Source organism: Scyliorhinus torazame, chromosome 4 (genome assembly GCF_047496885.1).
Source record: "Scyliorhinus torazame isolate Kashiwa2021f chromosome 4, sScyTor2.1, whole genome shotgun sequence".
Lineage (NCBI taxonomy): Eukaryota > Metazoa > Chordata > Chondrichthyes > Carcharhiniformes > Scyliorhinidae > Scyliorhinus > Scyliorhinus torazame.
The window spans coordinates 299,592,964-299,612,809 of NC_092710.1; the positions used below are offsets into that span (position 1 = coordinate 299,592,964).

Consider the following 19,846-nt stretch of genomic DNA (forward strand, 5'->3'; position numbering starts at 1 on the left):
TAGGAAGATCTTGTCCAAACTTTGTTTCTCTCCCCACAGATGCTGCCTGTCCTGCTGAGCATTTTCTGTTTTTATTTCAGATTTACACCATCCCTCGTACTTTGATTTTGCAAAGTGATCCATCTATTTAAAGTAAGAAGTCATACAACACCAGGTTAAAGTCCAACAGGTTTGTTTCAAAACACTAGCTTTTGGAGCACTGCTCCTTCCTCAGGTGAATGAAGAGGTAGGTTCCAGAAACATTTATACAGACAAAGTCAAAGATGCAAGACAATACTTTGAATGCGAGCATTTGCAGGTAACGAAGTCTTTACAGAGCCAGAGAGAGGGGTAACCCTAGGTTAAAGAGGTGTGAATTGTCTCAAGCCAGGACAGTTGGTAGGATTTCGCAAGCCCAGGCCAGATGATGGGGGGGGGGGGGGGGGGGGGTGAATGTAATGCAACATGAATCCAAGGTCCCGGTTGAGGCCGTACCCATGCGTGCGGAACTTGGCTACAAGTTTCTGCTCTGCGTTGTCGCGCGTCCTGAAGGCTGCCTTGGAGAACGCTTACCTGAAGATCCGAGGCTGAATGCCCTTGACTGCTGGTGTTCCTCGACTAGAAGGGAACATTCCTGCCTGGCGATTGTCGTACGATGTCCGTTCATCCATTGTCGCAGCGTCTGCATGGTCTCGCCAATGTACCACGCTTCGGGACATCCTTTCCTGCAGCGTATGAGTTAGACAACGTTGGTCGAGTCGCACGAGTATGTACCGCGTACCTGGTGGGTGGTGTTCTCACGTGTAATGGTGGTACCCATGTCGATGATCTGGCACGTCTTGCAGAGATTGCCATGGCAGTGTTGTGTGGTGTCGTGGTCGCTGTTCTGAAGGCTGGGTAGTTTGCTGCAAATAATGGTTTGTTTGAGGTTGCGTGGTTGTTTGAAGGCAATATTGGGATGTGGGGATGACCGTGGCAAGATGTTTGTCTTCATCGGTGACGTGTTGAAGGCTGCGACATCTTCTTTGAGTAAGGGGAACCTTCCAGTCGGGGAACACTTCAGCAGTCAAGGACATTCAGCCTCTGATCTTCGGGTAAGCGTTCTCCAAGGCAGCCTTCAGGACGCGCGACAATGCCAAGTTCCGCACACATGAGTACGGCCTCAACCGGGACCTTGGATTCATGTTGCATTACATTCACCCCCCCATCATCTGGCCTGGGCTTGCGAAATCCTACCAACTGTCCTGACTTGAGACAATTCACACCTCTTTAACCTAGGGTTACCCCTCTCTCTGGCTCTGTAAAGACTTAATTACCTGCAAATGCTCGTATTCAAAGTGTCATCTTGCATCTTTGATTTTGTCTATATAAATGTTTCTGGAACCTACCTCTTCATTCACCGGAGGAAGGGGCAGTGCTCCGAAAGCTAGGTGATTTGAAACAAACCTGTTGGACTTTAATCTGGTGTTGTAAGAGTTCTTACAGTGCTCACCCCAGTCCAACGCTGGCATCTCCACATAACATCTATTTAAAGACAGTATATATCTATTTTTAATACAAGGTTGCAAAATACTGGAATGTGGAGTGACTGTGCAGATAGGTTTAATTGAAATCATAAAGTTTTGCTAAAGCATATTATAAATGATGTGGAGAATATATGTGGCATATTAAAAAGGAAGAGATGAGCAATGAGGTTCTGAAACCAAGCAACTGAGAAGTAGGCATTTGTGACTATAGTTTAATGCTGGCAAAGACTTGAATTTGGTGTTCACATTTCATGCAATAAATGCCTGCATTCATTCTTTCAGTGCATTTAAACAAATGCAAATTCTGTTTTAGAAAGTATAAATTCAATGAAAATAACCTTTTGCTTCCGTTCTTTCCTCTTATCTTCAGTGTCCTGAAGCATTTTCTCTTTCCACAGATCAAAGAAATATGATGGATTTGTGTAGAACTTCAAGCCATCTTTACCATCATCTCTGCAGCAACACAATAATATTAGAATAATTTATTCAACGCCAGAGAAAACAATGTGACATTTAAGAAAGGCAGTAAGCAGCCATTCAGATTAGGCAATTGGAATTTTATAGCTCAAAAGTTTGCTTTATCTCATGGAATGATTAGAATTCACAACATTTGAGGCAGTCAATTGGCTCATCGTTTGCATGCTGGCTGTCAAGGATCTAATCTGGTCTCGCTTTCCAGCTCTTGGTCCATGACAACACTCTGTGCACATCCAAGTACTTTTTAAATGTCAGATGTTGCTGTCTGGTCCATCCTTTCAAGCAACGAGTTCCAGGCACTTCCCATCCTCTGGGTGAAAGATTTACCCCTCAAAACTCTTACCATAAATCCTTCCCTCCCCGATTATGGACCCCTCAAATAAGGAAATACGGCTTTCCTATCCACTCCAGCTGGACCCTTCAAGTTTAAACACTTCAATTTGGTCTCATGAGGGGAATAGAACGCAAAAAAGTCAGGATGTCTTGTTTCAATTCTGCAGTGTATTGGTCAGACCCTATATGGAGTAGAGTGCAGTTTTAGACACTGAGCCTCAAAACATACATCTTTGGGGAAGTATTGGAGGCGATATTGCCAGTACAGACAAGTTATTCCCTCTGGTGGAATCCACATCAAGGGGTTATAATCTTAAAACTAGAACCTGACCATTGGGGAGCAAAATTGCCACACAAAGGGTAGTGACATTTTGAACTCTCTCCCAAAATGCTGTATGAGCTGGGTCAATTGAAATATTTGAAACCAATTGAACTGATTCCTGTTAGATGAGAGTACCAAGGGTTATGAAGAAATGGTGTGAAAGCAGAATGATCAGCTATGATCCAACAGAATGGTGGAATAAGGACTGGACTTCCTATTTCTGTATTCATAATCTCAGTGACATTCATAATCTCAGTGACATTCGTTATGGCAATTGGTACATCTAGCATTGGACAGATTAATTATTGTGGTTCAGTTTCCCCAATGAACTACATCAGCCCAAAGAATTGGAGCAGAAATGTGGGTATTGAGAGAGAATAGATTAAACTTGGCTGCAATGTCTTTGGTGGTCTAATAACATCAATCTTCTGAGATGATTATTTGACTGAGGTACTAGAGATTGGTCTGTATTTACTGAACTGTATCCAATAAGTACGGAAGGAGGTAAAAAAAAATTGAGGGAGAAAAAAAGCAATGTAAAGAAATTTTACTGGGGGGGGGGGGGGGGGGCTTTTGGACCAATACATCATAAGATTTAAATAATTGGTGAGACAAGATCTTTCCCAAACCAAGGTGGCCAAAGAAAATTATAAAGTTAATCTAAAAGAGGAGAGCAAATGTCAGTGAAAACTAGGTTTCCTCGTTGGGCCACTGACTCAAGTCTGAATGCAATTATACATCCACTTCCGTGGTCAGTTTCTGCCATCTAGTGGTTAAAATAGATACCACATGTAACTAACAAAACAATACTGCATTCAACACTTCTAAAAATTTTAGCATGTTGGAACTTCACAGAATCATTACAGCACAGAAGGAGGCCATTTAGCCCATTGTGCCTGCAGCGGCTCGACAAATAAGCAATTCAGCTAATGCCAATATACCGTCTAAGTCTAAACAGTTGGTGACATTTGTACAAAAAATGTTCAAACATTGTGTCTATTGTTCCTCATTCTTTAAATGTAGTCCACCTTCACAGTACATGCTACCTTCACAGGCTTATCATATATATGGTGTACAGGAGTGAGGGGGATAACCATCACTGGCACATTTTAGGGGTTTTAAACTGTCATGTGACCTATGTAACAAAAGCCTCCTTCACAGTCCAAATGAATTTTTAATAGATCGTCTGCAGCACAGGGCAATGGTTTTCACAATTGTGCGTTTGCATTGGACTCTCTCCAAATATCAAAACACTTCTCGAGTCTGCAGTTAACTTCGGAAAGACGTTGTCTGATAGATACTTGAACAAAAACAGTGCTAGAATCGGTGGAAATTTGTATTCTTAAGTAGCAACTGAAGGGCATATATTTAAGATCTTCAATGTCAAATTCTGTTTCATCACGTGCCGAAATAATGAAAAAGGCTAATGGGATGAAACAGAATTTGACGTTGAGTCACCAAAGTAAGTATTAGGTCAGTTGACCAAACATTTGATCAAAGTGGTTGATTTTGAGTATCCAAAAGGAGGAAATCAAGTTAGAGAGGTGGAGAGGTCTATGGAGGGCATTGCAGAGTTGGGGCCTAGGCAACTGAAGGTGCAGCTACTAAATGTGGAGTGATTAAAAATTGGGGATGCCCAAGAAGCCAAAGTGAGAGCAGTACAAATATCAGAGTTGTGGAGTTGGAGGAGATTGTAGAGATAGGGCTGGGTAGGCCCATGGAGGCATTTGAAAACACAAACAGTAATGGAAACAGAACCCATATAGCTTTAAAAGTAAAAATAGATAAATTCTTGAAAAAGAACAAATAAACAAGTGCAAGGAAAGGTTTGATACTCAGATCAACCTTGGAGCTTGTTGCTAACTTTTGGTTGGCTCTTAAATGTTGCCCGTTGTATCTTTGCTTAATTTGCTGTTTCTATAACCTTTGCTCTAGAGTCGCCAGGTATCTTTATACCATCACGAGGTTCAAGCTCAAGTACTGATCAATAACTCAATACACCAGTTAGTAAGTTTCAAATCAAACCACATTTATTATACAGTCAATCACTACTCATGCATAAAACTCTACTTACTAGACTATCTCTAACACTATAGGCCTATACTTAGCTTTGGACTGGCCCACCAGGTCAGGGGAACAAATGGCCTTTTGTTCGGGTTCTGAATCTGCAGGCTTCAAAGCTGGTACAGACTAGAAGCAAGGAGCGCCTATCTCGTAGCGTGCGTTGGCTGGAGACTTACTTGGTTGGTGCAGCAACTTAGGCAGTTCACTGTCAAGGGTTGGTTCGCGCTGCTGAGTGACCCTGCCAAGAAGGACGATTTGAACTTGGGGACTCTACTTTATAGTCCCCAGGGGCTTCACGCCATTCGGGGCGGACCCCGTATCTGGTTCCAAGTGATTGGACTATGTTCCGATCACTTGGATCGATTTCTCCAATACTGGAGCCGTTCCCTGATCGCTGGGCAGTCCCCGAGTGTCCGTTGGCTTTCCTTTGTCTTGGCTCCTGCTGGTGCCGAGGAGTCTGGCTTGGCCTTATTCACCTTAAATGTTTCAATTGTTCCCGGGGATCGCTCATTAATATGCAGATGGCTGTGAGTTTCAGTGCTGTCTGGGTTTCTGCAAGTTTTAATACACAGGAACTTTGCACCTGATAGTTTTTCCTGGCTTGACTGAATTTCCCTGCAGTCTTTGCGGATCTCCATTTTAAGTCGGGAAGTGGCCAACCCAGGTGGCTACACTCCCTCCTTGTGATCCCGAATGCGAGAGCCTGAAGGATCACATAACTGCATTGTCTTCACTCCCTGACCCAGCAAGCACTCTTCCATGGCCTCTACACTGACCATAACTATGTATGAAATTTTTTTTACGAACAATTCTAAGTGGCGGTATGTCACAACAGGGCGGTATATCACAACAGCATTACAACATAAAAAAACGGTACCTCTAACTATCTTCCATAAACGACACTCACTTAAACATCCAATCATACTAACTTCCTAACAATACAAAAAATAATAGCAGCATTCACATTTTCCTCTGGCTTGGAGGTCAAATACAGTTGTACAATCTTTCTTTATTTACAAATCACGTAAACGAATGTTCTTTATTGTAGATCCAGGGGTTCGGGGGCCTGGTGAAAACCGAAAATAGGGGATCTCATCCTGTATACCAGGATGCGAGAGCGGTAGGCTCTCCTTCGCCATTTTCTCATGCGGATAGTCTGTACGATGCTGCAGAATATCGCCAATACTACAAGGGATTCAATTACGTATGAAAGGGAGTACCATGTTATAAACCTATCACACCATGATGGCGTGTTGTTACTTGTCACTGGGCTCTGGGTGCTATGGGGAAGTGAATCATTGACGGCCGGGGGGGGGGGGGTGGGGTCAGGGGGTTCGCATTCGCGCGGAACCGGATACAAATTACAATAACGACGAAAAACACGTATGACGTCTTCATTGTTCTCTTCTTTCTTCTCTTCCTTTTTTTCCTCCTCTGGAGTTCCTGAGGTTCCAGAGTTCTATGGACACAAGCATAATATCTGTTACTATCTTGTGTAATATCTTGAATGTTAGCATGTCTGTCTTTTAGTGCCAATTTCCCTTTATAATTTGTCACAATGTGTGACTCACTCATTTTTTTTTTAAACCGAAAATTTGGACTAGACATCTAAGAAAATACTGCCGTACTGCGAGCCGTCTCGCAGCCTGTGTGATTTACCATCCCAGTGTTTGAGGATGTAAATAGCATAGGGAAGCAATCCTAAGGGTTGCCAAAACCAAACAAAAGAATTTTGAACATAATGAGCCAAAAATGGTGCGTATGGGCTGCGGCGGGTAAGATTTGGATGGAATCCCCGGGTAGGATGGTAATTAATGCCGTATGTGCTCTACCTGAGCGTAGTTGACCAGAGGGGGGTCCTCAGGCAGGGCGGAGACCAATGCCGTTTCTCCACTGCCTGAGCAATCGGCAAGAACAGGAAAAAATGTAGTCATTGTGGGGGGTTGCTGTAAAGGTTCTACCGTCGAACCAGAAGAGCAGTTATGAACGGGGGTCTGGCAAGCTCTCAGCGGTTTCTGCTGATAAGCGTGCTGGCAAGTTTTCACAGGTTTCTGCCGACAAATATGGCGTGTGGCCGTGGAAGCAGTTTAAACTGAAACAAAGAACATTAGGCAAACATAAACAAACAAACATGCAACAAATATCGTGCAGGTTCCATCGGAAAGGACACCGTTCTTCCAAGCGGTTCCTTTTAAAACATCATCTGGTCACCTCAGTTATCAGTTGCGAACAGGGTCTCAAAGGGGTTCTCGTTTTGGGAGCCAGACTCAATGTCATCATCTTCTCCCGGATGCCATACTCGTGAATGGATGAGGGTTGCCAAAGCTGCATGGTGTGACTTAGGGTCCATCTCGTCGTTTCGGACGAGCCTGTATGAATTGTCATGGTGCCAAAAGGTGGTGTCTAATTCTGTGGGGACGAAGTCGGGGTCGTCATCGTAGGGCGGTGGTCTTTGGTGAGGTTTGTTGAGGAACGTGATCAGGAAGGAATCACTCGAATCGTGTTCAGATTCGCTGGGTGTGGGGCCTGTTGCATGGGGATAGTAGGGAGGCGTGCTGTGGCTATTGTCTGTGTCACAGTCGCTGTCGCTGCTGTCTGTAGGCGTACCGGGGCGGAGTGGTTAGACTGCGAGCCATATGCCTTGAGCTGGTTAATATGGAACCACGCAGTCATCCCGTTGGGGTACTTAATTTTATACACAGAGGGGCTTACTTTGTCCGCAATGGAGTACGGACCCGAATACTTCGGTGACAGGAATGTGCTGGGGTTGTAAATGGAGATTATGACCTGCTGTCCTGCTTCAAACTCAGTCGCATGCACTGTCTTGTCGAAACAGGCCTTGCTCTGTTTCTTCCTAGTGCCTAATCTTACTGCGGCTGCTAGCTGAGCCGTTTTTACATTTTCAACCAATTGCTTGACTGCGTTCTCGTGTGTGAGGGCCATCACTTCGGGGCTGGTCAAGTCAAGTCCTAATAAAAATTCTGTGCCTTTCATGGGGCGTCTGGTCATGAGAGTGTGGGGGGGTGTATCCTGTGGATATCGAAACAGTGTTATGCAAAAACATTCATGCAAAAGGGAGGACTGAATCCCAAGTGGTGCTGTTTTGTTGAACCATTTTCCTGAGGGTTGCTTTTAGGGTCCGATTCATTCGCTCCACGATACCACTTGACTGGGGGTGGTTTGCGATGTGGAATTTTTGGGTAATGCCAAATATCGTGAGGACGTTCTTCATGACACGTCCCGTAAAATGGGAACCTTGGTCGGATTCAATGCTGCGGGGGAGTCCCCATCTCGTAAAGATGCGGTGGGTTAAAATCTTTGCGGTAGTCTTTGCCGTGTTCGTTCTAGATGGGAATGCTTCTACCCATTTTGTAAACGTGTCTATAACAACTAAGACATACTTGTAACCATTCCTGGAAGGGGCCATGGTCCTATGAAATATATCTGGAGGTTAGTGCAGGGGCCATTAACAGGGCGGGTGTGGCTAAGCTGAACTCTCTTTGCATATCTGTCCAGATTGTTTTGGGCACAGATACGGCAATTTTCCACATAGTGCGTGACGTCTTCCTTTAAATTCGGCCACCAACAGAGCTGCCCGAGGTGGGCTGCAGTGGGGTCAATTCTCTGATGCGACTTCCGGGTGCGGCTATGCAGATATGCAGAGCTAGGTCGCATGTTCAGTAGCTCCCGCTTGGAACGGACTTTTGGGCTCTTTTACAGGGCCCCCACGGCATTTTTTCGACATTTCCCGGTGTGGGAAGAAGACTGTAACATTCCCCCGACAGTGTCCCCCAGGAATGGTATGTCTCTTGGTTACCAGACCCGGCAGAAACAGTAAAAGATTTGTGTGTAACTGCAGGATACACAAAGCCTCTTCCAGCAGGCAGGCAGGGGAAGGGCACGTTTAAAGGCTGCAAGCTGACTTGAGGGCCTTTATTGAAGGTGAATTCTAGCAGCAGAGGGAACAACTGTGAAAAGATCTACCAAGGCCATTTGAGAAGCGGGGACGAGGCTTCCGGTGGTGGCCATGGAGGAGTAGGTCGCGCATTCGGCAGCTCCCGTCTGGAACGGACTCTCAGACCTTTTTCAGGAGTTTCCACAGACTTTTTGGGGCAGATTGGTGAAGCAAACACTTCCAAAAGGATTCCCTCTCGAGACTTCCGGTTGCGGCTATGCAGAGCTATGTCGCACATTTGGTGGCTCCCGCAAAAACTGACTTTTGGACTCTTTTCAGGGCCCCCAAGGGCACTTTTTCGACGTTTCCCGATGTGGGAAGGAGTTAATAATAGCTCCCATCAGTATATGGCTTTAAATAGGAGCGGGGCGACAAAAAAGGTGGTGGACCTGAAGAAGGGAGGAAAGAAGGACAAAATGGCAGCGGGCAGAGACCAGGCAGCGTGGAGGCAGTGGGCAGAGGAGCAACAGGAGGGTATCCAGCGCTGCCTCAGAGAGATTAAAACGGACCTGCTAGAGCCGATGAAGGCTTCTATTGATAAGCTGCTGGAGACACAGACGGCCCAGGGGGTGGCGATTCGAGAGGCTCGACAAAAGATCTTTGACAATGAGGACGAGATCTTCGGCCTGGCGGTAAAGGTGGAAGATAAATCTGCGGATTCTGGGCCTCCAGGAGGGGCCGGACGTGGGGGCCTACGTGGTCACCATGTTGAACTCGCTGATGGGAGCGGGCTCCTTCCAGGGGCCCCTGGAGCTGGAAGGGGCCCATAGAGTGTTGGGGAGGAGGACCAAGGCTAACGAGCCTCCGCGGGCGGTGCTGGTGCGGTTCCATTGGTTCGTCGATCGGGAGTGTGTGCTCAGGTGGGCCAAGAAGGAGAAGAGCAGCAGGTGGGAGAACGCGGAGGTTCAGATATACCAGGACTGGAGTGCGGAGGTGGCGAAGAGGAGGGCCGGGTACAATCGAGCGAAGGCGGTGCTGCACAGGAAGGGGGTGAAGTTTGGCATGTTGAAGCTGGCGCGACTGTGGGTTACCTACAAGGACCGGCACCATTATTTTGATCCTCCGGAGGAGGCGTGGGCCTTTGTTCAGGCCGAGAAGCTGGACACAGACTGAGGGTCGGGATGAGCGATTGGGGACTGCGGTGGATATGTTATGCCTATTTTTGGTTCGGTGGGGGGGGGGGGGTGCCTTTGCATTGTTTTGGGTTTCTTTCTCTGTGTTTTTCTCTTTCGGGTTGGGGAGGGTGGATGGGGCGGGTTGGGCACTGTTTTGGTTGGTGGTGGGGCCCGGTAGGTGGAGAGCGCGGGCTTTTTTTTTCCCGCGCCGAAGACTGGGGGGGGGGGGGGGGGGGAAACGAGGATTGTTTCCCGCGGTTAGAACGGAGGGGGAGAGGCTGTGGATGGGGAGCGGGAGAGGAGGGTGTGCCACACAATGGGAGGAGGCGAAGGGGAGGCGGGAGTGGCCGGGGTCAGCAGGAGTCAGCTGACTTGCGGAAGTGAAATGGGGGGGGGGGGGGGAGGGAGGAGTAAACCAGCTAGGATGGGTCCTAGCCGGGGGGGGGGGGGGGGGGAAGGAAATCGAGTTGCTGCTGCTAAGGTAAGGAGGAGCTGGAGCGAGTGGGGGGGGGGGTCATGAAGGGGGTTGCCGCTGTGGGGAACGGTCCGGGTGTGGGGTGCGTGCGCGTGGCTGGCCGAGGAGGGGGTCATGGCTAGTCGGCGGGGGAGGGGGGCGGGTAGCCCCCTGATCTGGTTGATAACCTGGAATGTAAGGGGACTGAGTGGGCCGGTTAAGCGGGCCCGCGTGTTCGCACACCTGAAGGAACTCAAGGCGGATGTGGTTATGCTCCAGGAGGCACACCTGAAGGTGGCAGACCAGGTAAGACTGAGGAAAGGGTGGGTAGGTCAGGTGTTTCGCTTGGGGCTAGATGCCAAAAATCGAGGGGTGGCGATCTTGGTGGGAAAGAAGATGTCATTCGAGGCGTTGAGCATTGTGGCAGATAATGGCGGTAGGTACATAATGGTAAGTGGTAAGTTGCAGGGAGAGAGGTTGGTACTGGTCAATGTGTATGCTCCGAACTGGGACGATGCGGGTTTTATGCGGCGTATGTTGGGTCAGATCCCAGACTTGGAAGTGGGGGGAGACTTTAACACGGTGTTGGATCCGGCACTGGATCGCTCCAGGTCTAGGACGGGTAGGAAGCCGGAGGCGGCTAGAGTGTTGAGGGGATTTATGGACCAAATGGGAGGGGTGGACCCTTGGAGATTTGCAAGGCCGGGGGCTCGGGAATTTTCATTCTTCTCACATGTCCATAAGGCTTATTCTCGAATCGACTTTTTCATTTTGAGTAGGGCGCGGATAGCGAGAGTATTCGGCAATAGCCATTTCGGACCACGCCCCGCATTGGGTGGACTTGGAGATGGGGAGGAGAGGCACCAGCGCCCGCTGTGGCGCTTGGAGGTGGAGCTCTTGGCAGACGAGGAGGTGAGCGAGCGGGTCCGAGAAAGTATAGAGAGGTACTTGGAGACCAACGACAACGGGGAGGTCCGAGTGGGGATGGTATGGGAGGCACTGAAGGCGGTGGTGAGGGGAGAGCTGATCTCCATTAGGGCCCACAAGGAGCGGAGGTAGCAGGGGGGAGAGGGAGAGGCTGGTGGGGGAGATGGTGAGGGTAGACAGGAGGTATGCGGAAGAGCCTGTGGAAGGATTGTTGAGGAAGAGGCGCAGCCTCCAGGCCGAATTCGACCTGGTGACCACCAGGAAGGCGGAGGTGCAGTGAAGGAAGGCCCAGGGGGCGGTCTACGAGTATGGGGAAAAGGCAAGCCGGATGCTGGAGCATCAGCTTCGGAAGCGGGACGCAGCTAGGGAGATCGGGGGAGTTAAGGACAGGGGAGGGAGCGTGGTGCGGAGTGGGGTTGGCATCAATGGGGTCTTCAGGGACTTCTACGAGGAATTGTACCGATCCGAGCCCCCATGGGAAGAGGGAGGGATGGGCCGTTTCCTGGACCAATTGAGGTTTCCATAGGTGGAAGAGGGACTGGTGGCGGGACTGGGGGCCCCGATTGGGCTGGAGGAGCTGATCAGAGGGATAGGAAGCATGCAGGCGGGGAAGGCACCGGGGCAGGACGGTTTCCCGGTCGAGTTCTATAAAAAATATATGGACGTGTTGGGCCCGCTGTTAGTTAGGACCTTTAATGAGGCAAGGGGGGGGCTTTACCCCCGACGATGTCCCGGGCACTGATCTCCTTGATCCTGAAGCGGAACAAGGATCCCCTGCAATGTGGGTCTTGCAGACCGATTTTCTTGCTAAATGTAGATGCCAAATTGCTGGCGAAGGTCTTAGCCACGAGGATTGAGGATTGTGTGCCACAGATCATCCATGAAGACCAGACGGTGTTTGTGAAGGGGAGACAGTTGAACGCGAATGTGCGGAGGCTTTTGAACGTTATCATGATGCCGGCAAGGGAGGGGGAGGCGGAGATAGTGGTGGCGATGGACGCTGAGAAAGCGTTCGATAGGGTAGAGTGGGCGTACCTGTGGGAGGTGCTGATGAGGTTTGGGTTTGGGGAGGGGTTGTCAGGTGGGTTAGGCTGTTGTATGAGGTCCCGATGGAGAGTGTGGCAACAAATAGGAGGAGGTCCGAGTACTTTCGGTTGCACCGAGGGACGAGACAGGGGTGTCCCCTGTCCCCCCTGCTCTTCGCACTGGCGATTGAACCCCTGGCTATGGCACTGAGAGAGTCGAGGAACTGGAGGGGGTTGGTGCAGGGTGGGGAGGAGCATAGGGTGTCGCTTTATGTGGACGACCTGCTGCTGTATGTGGCGGACCCGGTGGGAGGAATGCCAGTGGTAATGAGGATCCTTAGGGAATTCGGGGACTTTTCAGGGTACAAGCTCAATATGGGGAAGAACGAGCTGTTCCTGGAGTGGAGTAGAGATAGGGGGGGCTGGCGCTGCCCAACCTCTGTGGGTACTACTGGGCCGCCAATGCGGCGATGGTGCGCAAGTGGGTGATGGAAGGGGAGGGGGCTGCATGGAAGAGGCTGGAGACGGCGTCCTGTGTGGGTACGAGTCTGGGGGCGCTGGCAACGGCGCCGCTCCCTCCAAGGGGGTATACCACGAGTCCGGTGGTAGTGGCGGCCCTCAAAATTTGGGGCAGTGGAGGCGGCATAGGGGGGAAGTTGGGGCCTCGGCGTGGACACCATTACGGGGGAAGCACCAGTTCGCCCCAAGAAGAACAGATGGAGGGTTTTCGGGGTGGCACAGGGCAGGGATACGAAAGTTGGGGGACCTGTTTGTGGACGGGAAGTTCGCGAGCTTGGGTGAGCTGGAGGAGAAGTAGGGCTCCCCCCCGGGAACCCCCTAAGGTACTTACAGGTAAGGTCGTTTGCCAGACGGCAGGTGATGGAATTCCCGCGGCTACTGCCACACACAGTACAGGACAGGGTGCTCTCGGGGGGGTGGGAGAGTGGGGAAGATCTTGGAAACTTACCAGGTGATGCAGGAGGAGGTGGCCTCGGTGGTGGAGTTGGAGTTGGGAGAGGAGATCGAAGAGGGGACGTGGGCAGATGCCCTAGGGAGGGTGAACTCTTCCTCTTCGTGCGCGAGGCTCAGCCTCATACAGTTTAAGGTGCTGCACAGGGCACACATGACCGGGACAAGGAAGAGCCGGTTCTTTCGGGGTTTCTTTCTTTTTGTTTATGTTGGATTGGATTGGTTTATTGTCACGTGTACAGAGGTACAGTGAAAAGTATTTTTCTGCGAGCAGCTCAACAGATCATTAAGTACATGAGAAGAAAAGGGAATAAAAGAAAATACACTGGAGGGTCTGAGGAGGTGTATACACCTGTTGTGTTAAGTCGGGGTGTTAATGTTAATTTATTATTTATGTACCGGGGGGGGGGGGGTTGGGGGGTTGCTTTTTTAGATTGTGTTTTGTACTTAACCCGGTTGGGTTCTTTTTTCTTTCTCATTTTGTTATTGATATTTTATGAAAACCTTTAATAAAAATGATTAAAAATAAATAAAAATTCTCTGATGCCCATGACTATCATGGAACGAACAAATAAGCTGATTCTTGTCTTGTTCAGGAACCACATAAAGGGTGTCTTTTAGGATCACACCATCATGGGTGGTCAGTGCATTTTCAAACATAACGTATGGGGCTGGAAATTTTCCTTTTAGAATCTCCCTGAGATTACTGTCTTGTTTCTGGGCCTGCACTAAATCCTCTATATTAGTCTGTGAGACCTGAACTGCATTCACTGGTGCGCTTTCGGGGGGCCAAAAATATCCATGTCTGGAACCTGCTTTAGCCAGTGCGTCGGCTTTTACATTTATTTCCGGGGGGGGGGGGGGGGGGGGGGGGGGGGGGGAAGAACGGTGGTGACTTCGAACTTCAACAATGCCGAATGTCCTGTCCTGTGCTTTGTCTAAAATGTGCCGGAGCAATGGGGCTGGAGGGAGGGGTTTTCCATCTGCGGAAACAAATCCTCTTGCTTTCCACAGGGGTAGGAATTCTGTGAGGCTGTTACAGACATAGAGGCTGTCCGAGTATATGTCTGCTGGGCTGGGAAGGAATCTGGGTGATCTATGATGTATGCAATGGATGCTAGTTCTGCCGCCTGCGCGTCTAAATGTCCTGGTAGTTTTAATGAGATTTCTTCGAGGGCGCGTCCCTGCGCGTCCTCACCATAGATGCCGCAACCTGTAATGCGCTTCCCGTCTAATACAGTGGAAGAACCATCCACATATATCCTCAAAGGTGCGCACGTGTCTGTGTGCTGGGGGCTCTGGGGTGAACTACCTATCTTTCTGGGGTGTGTTTTTGCGATAAAGGGGCCTATGTTGTGGTGTGGTGAGATGATTTCACATTCGTGGGGGGTGCCTGGGTGCTGAAGGTTGTCGGCTAGGAAAGTGTGGGACTTGGTCCTTTTAACAGTGATGTCCTGTCCCTACAAAAGAAGGGTCCATCTGGCTGCTCTAATCTGGCTTACTGTACCGTCCTTAAGTCATCCGTCTAGTAAAAGTTGGGTGGGGGTGTGTTCCGTGAGGATTGTGATGGGGTTTAGTCCGGTGATGTCCGAAAAGTATTGCACTGCTCAGAAAACTGCTAGCAGGTGCCTTTCACAGGCCGAAAATCCCTGCTCCACAGGATCTAAAACTCTGGAGGCGTAAGCCATGGGTCTTAACTGTTCGTGCCGTTCCTGGAGGAGCACGGCCGAAAGGGTACGCCCTGTGCTAGCTATCTCTATAGCATAGGGGGAAAGCGGGTCTGGAACCTGTAGTGCGGGGGCCGCAATGAGTGCGCGCTTTAAAACATCTACAGCATCCGTGTGCTGTGGAAGCCATTCCCAAGGGACTCCATTCTTTAGGAGTTCCGAGAGGGGTGCTGCCTTGGTGGCGAAACCGTCAATATGGTTTCAGCAGTAGCCAACCAGTCCTAAAAACAACCGGGGGGCGGAAACATTCTGGGGAAGGGGCAATTTGACAATCAAGTCAATTCTTTTATGCTCGATCTCGCATTTACCATGCGTGATAATCGTTAACAAATATACCACTTTGTCTTCCAAAATTTGGGCTTTTTGGGGGTTTACTTTGCATCCAATTTGCTGTAGGAGTTCCAGGAGTTCGGACAGAAGCTCGATGTGCTCTGCCTTGGTGTCTGTCTGCAGTAATAGGTCGTCCACATACTGGACCAGACATTCGGGGCGAGAAAATTTCGATAAACCATTTGCCAGCTGTCGGTGGAAAATGGAGGGGGAGTTGTGGAATCCTTGTGGAAGGCATGTCCACGTGTACTGCTGACCTTTAAAAGTGAAAACAAATTTGTATTGGCACGCTTTTGCCAATGGAATGGACCAGAATCCGTTACTGATGTCCAAAACCATAAAATATTGTGAGTTGAGTCCCTGTTTGAGCATGGCCTCGGGACTTGTGTCTACCGTGGGGGCTGCTGCGGGGGTGACTTTGTTGAGTTCCCGGTAATCGATGGTCAGTCGCCATGATCCATCGGGCTTTCTCACTGGCCAAATCGGGGCATTATTAGTAGAGGCTACTGATCTAAGTACACCTTGTTCTAATAAGCTGTCAATAACCTTTGAGATTTCTCCCTCTGCCTCTTGGGGAAATCCGTATTGCTTCTGGGGTCTAGGGTCAGGTCCTATTATTTGAACCGAACCAGCCATCCTGCCGCAGTCACGTCATGTTTATGACTTGCAAATGCGGTCCTGTTCTTCTGAAGAACTGCCCTAACCTGTTTGTCTGCACTAATCGTGGTCGGGTCAAACCAAAAATCGCCGACTGCGCTATTCTTATTAGCATACTCACCTACTGTGAGCGTTGCGGGGGGCTCTTGCTGACTTTGTCATTTTCCAGACACAGTGATTTACTGGGTCAAATGAAAGGTTGTGGGAGTTCATGAAATCGATGCCCAAAATGTGTTCTGCTGTGTGGTCCAGATCGACCAAAACTATGGGGTGTTTTGTTGTAATATTGCCAATTTGAATGGGTACAGGGGCTGTGATGTGTCCCTGTTGTGAGTGGCCTGTGAAGCCGCTGAGGGTGATTGTGGCTGTAGTGGGCCACGTGTCTTTTTGGAACATGGTGGAGGAATTAATTGTGGTGCGGGACCCTCCCGTGCCCCAGAGAAATTTGATGGGCTGTTCCCGTATTTTCGCTGCAACGACTGGTCGGCCAGACCTATCCCAAAGGATGTCACAGACCCAGGTGGGGAAGCCCGAACACCGTCAGTCTGTTCCGTTCATGTCTGTCTGGTCTGAACGGGCGCTCACACTGTGTATGGGCTTTGTCCTATTATTATTCAGAGTGCCTGCCTGCTGGGTTTTCTGTGGCTTTCGTGGGGCATTGCACTCTCGTGCAAAGCGACCTAATTGTCCACAGTTGTAACAGTCCTGTGGTTTCCGTGGTGGTTGTTCCTGCCTTCGTTCACCCATGCGGGGTTCTGGTGCTTGGATATCTGCCTCTGCTTGCTGCTCTTCGGGTTTCCTAATTGCGGGTTTGTTTTGGACAGATTGCTCCCAGGTGCGCGACAATCTTTTTAAAACCCACTTTTCGTTGTGCGCTTCTTCCGAGGGGGTCATAATTGGTACAGGCTTTTTGTCCTGCCTCTGTGGCATGGGAGATAAGGGTGCAGGTCCATTTGGCCATGTTGTCTTGGGACAAATGGGCGCGGTCTAAGTTTCCAAAAACGGCTGTCAAATGGATCCACAGGCGTCCAGCAAATGCTGTGGGGTGTTCGGTTTTCTTCTGCCTGCACTTATTCAGGCCTTCTACTGGGTCACCTCTGTTATAGCCGATCGCATCTACGATCGCCGTGTGCATCTCTGCGAGGGTGCCTCCTCCTATATTCTGTGGGTCGGGAAGGGCTGCTACAACTGAAGGATCTAAACTCAAAACTGTGAGCTTCACTTGCTCACGCTCATCCAGGCCGTACATGGTCGCCTGCTGCTTCACTCTAGCAAAGAAGTGGTGGGGGTCTGAGGTGGGAGGAACTTTTCGCAGGCGTCCCGTAATTGGGTCACGGTTAAGGGGGTGGAGTAAAGGAATTCTGCGTCTCCTTCCGATGTGACTGTGCAGTGGGTAGTGACTGGATGCATGGGTGCCGGATCTATCTGCTCTGTGGGGGTTGGGGTGCTTTTCTCTTTTGGGGCTTTCCTTGCGCACATGTTCCCTGAACATACCTATGCGCGGTTTCATTTAATTTTTGCCAATCAGGGCCGTCTTCCTCATCTAATTGGGATCCAAAGGTGCTCTGAAACCCATTTTGTACTGAAAGCAAAGACTACAGTTCCGCAATTTGCTTCCTGCATTTCGCATGATCTAATGAGCTTTGTCTGTGCTCCGTGGTGGCCGCATGGAGTGCTCTTAACGCTGCTTTTAAATCGATGCACTGCCTTTGCAATGCCTCTACCTGTTTCTCTGTCTCTTCTCTTACCAGGACTGCACGTTGCGTGTCCTGATAGGCCTTTTCATATTGGGTTTGGAAGCTGCTCAGATGCGCTAGACAAGGCTGGTGTGCCCTCTCGGCATCATCCACCTTTCCGTCCTTTGCTGCCAACTTCCTTCTCAAATCTATATTCTCTCTCTCGATCTCACTAACATCGATCTTGCTGATTCGATGTCTCTCTTCTATCTCTTTACGGAGCGTCCGAATGACCTCCTCTGTGCCTCGCAATTGTGTCAAACAGGACACGATTGCCATCGGCTTGCGAGCTTTTCCCAAGCTTTTCTTATGGATCTCTGAAAGGTTCTCCCACCAAGTATGTCCTATACTCCCGGGTCCTGTTTCCTCATTATCACAGAATTCACTCCAAAGGGGCCATCCTTTCCCTTTGAGATATTTTCTGATCTCTTCTTCCCAAACAGGACACTGTACTACTCTGCTGCTGGTCGCTGCGACCACAAATTCTTGGGGGTTCATGAGGCATTCCACTGCCTTCATTGCCATTTTCCTTGTTTGAATGTTCTTTTAAAATTTGGAACGAGGGGTACCAAGGCGGTGCTGTAAACACAGTTACGGCGTTCGCTAATTTCCGGAATACAAATTCCCGACAGTTTTTCCGCAACAAAAATCTATCAGTTTTACCTTATAGCCCTGTTAGTTACGCATGTATTAACACGCTTCCGAATTATGAGGATTGATCAGAACTGCTTGAACACTTGTGGTTTTTCTGTTCCCAATTGGATTCTCAATTCAAATTTTGGGTTCTCCCGGAGTGGTTAGGCCAATTCTAAGTCGGGTCCCGTCAGAGTCCGCCACAAAATGTTGCTAACTTTTGGTTGGCTCTTAAATGTTGCCCGTTGTATCTTTGCTTAATTTGCTGTTTCTATAATCTTTGCTCTAGAGTCGCCAGGTATCTTTACTATACCGTCAAGAGGTTCAAGTTCAAGTACTGATCAACAACTCAATATACCAGTTAGTAAGCTTCAAATCAAAACACATTTATTATACAGTCAATCACTACTCATGCATAAAACTCTACTTACTAGACTATCTCTAACACTATAGGCCTATACTTAGCTTTGGACTGGCCCAGGGGAACAAATAGCCTTACGTTCGGGTTCTGAATCTGCAGGCGTCAAAGCTGGTACGGACTAGTAGCTACGAGTGCCTATCTCGTAGCGTGCGTTGGCTGGAGACTTACTTGGTTGATGCGGCAGCTTGGGCAGTTCACTGTCAAGGGTTGGTTCACGCTGCTGAGTGACCCTGCAAAGAAGGACGATTTGAACTTGGGGACTATACTTTTTAGTCCCCAGGGGCTTCGCACCGTTCAAGGCGGACCCCGTATCTGGTTCCAAGTGATTGGACTACGTTCCGATCACTTGGATCGATTTCTCCAATACTGGAGCCGTTCCCTGATCGCTGGGTGGTCCCCGAGTGTCCGTTGGCCTTCCTTTGTCTTGGCTCCTACTGGCGCGAGGAGTCTGGCTTGGCCTTATTCACCTTTAATGTTTCAATTGTTCCCAGGAATCGCTCATTAATATGCAGATGGCTGTGAGTTTCAGTGCTGTCTGGGTTTCTGCAAGTTTTAATACACAGGAATTTTGCACCTGCTAGTTTTTCCTGGCTTGACTGAATTTCCCTTCAGTCTTTGCGGATCTCCATTTTAAGTCAGGAAGTGGCGAACCCAGGTGGCTACAAGCTCTCACAAGAAAGAGGAACAGAATTGCTGACTTCCAAAATAGCTTGACCCGTTTCAAAAAGTTCCCCTGGACTAGGGATTTCCATTTGGTTTTAAAGGGATAAGATGCCCCTATTAGCCACAGATCATCCAAGAATCCCTGTAACCTCAAAGGGACTCAGCATTTTATCCCAGCCCTGCACGCCCAGTGAGGAAGCAGAATGGTTTATTTCATGGCAGATGTGGATCCACCTTTGCGTTCCAGTCCTGGAAAGTAGCTTACAAACGGGGTTAAAACAACAGTTTCTGGGATGAGGGCACACTGATTGTGTAGGGGAAGGAATAGGGGGCAATACATTCCTTTACCTTGCAACATTGCAGGTGATAAAATTTGCACTTGTTGAGCACATGCTCCTGCGTCCCTACTTCGATGATCTAACATATATATTCTAACAAGGTGAGCTCTACAGGTTAATTTCCAGTACTATAGTCTGAGCATTGAAGCTCAATATAAGAGAACATAGAACATACAGTGCAGAAGGAGGCCATTC

General features: G+C 49.0%; 1 protein-coding gene across 5 annotated transcripts in view; it reads right to left on the reverse strand.

Moving 5' to 3' along the window:
• The window catches only part of wasf1 (WASP family member 1), a 258,562-nt gene that overhangs the window by 13,498 nt on the left and 225,218 nt on the right, over positions 1-19,846 (reverse strand). For all 5 annotated transcript variants that reach the window (XM_072500005.1, XM_072500002.1, XM_072500001.1 and 2 more), the window contains one exon: positions 1,844-1,958. In XM_072500005.1, coding sequence (XP_072356106.1) covers positions 1,844-1,958 — 115 coding nt within the window. The remainder of the gene's footprint in view (positions 1-1,843; positions 1,959-19,846) is intronic.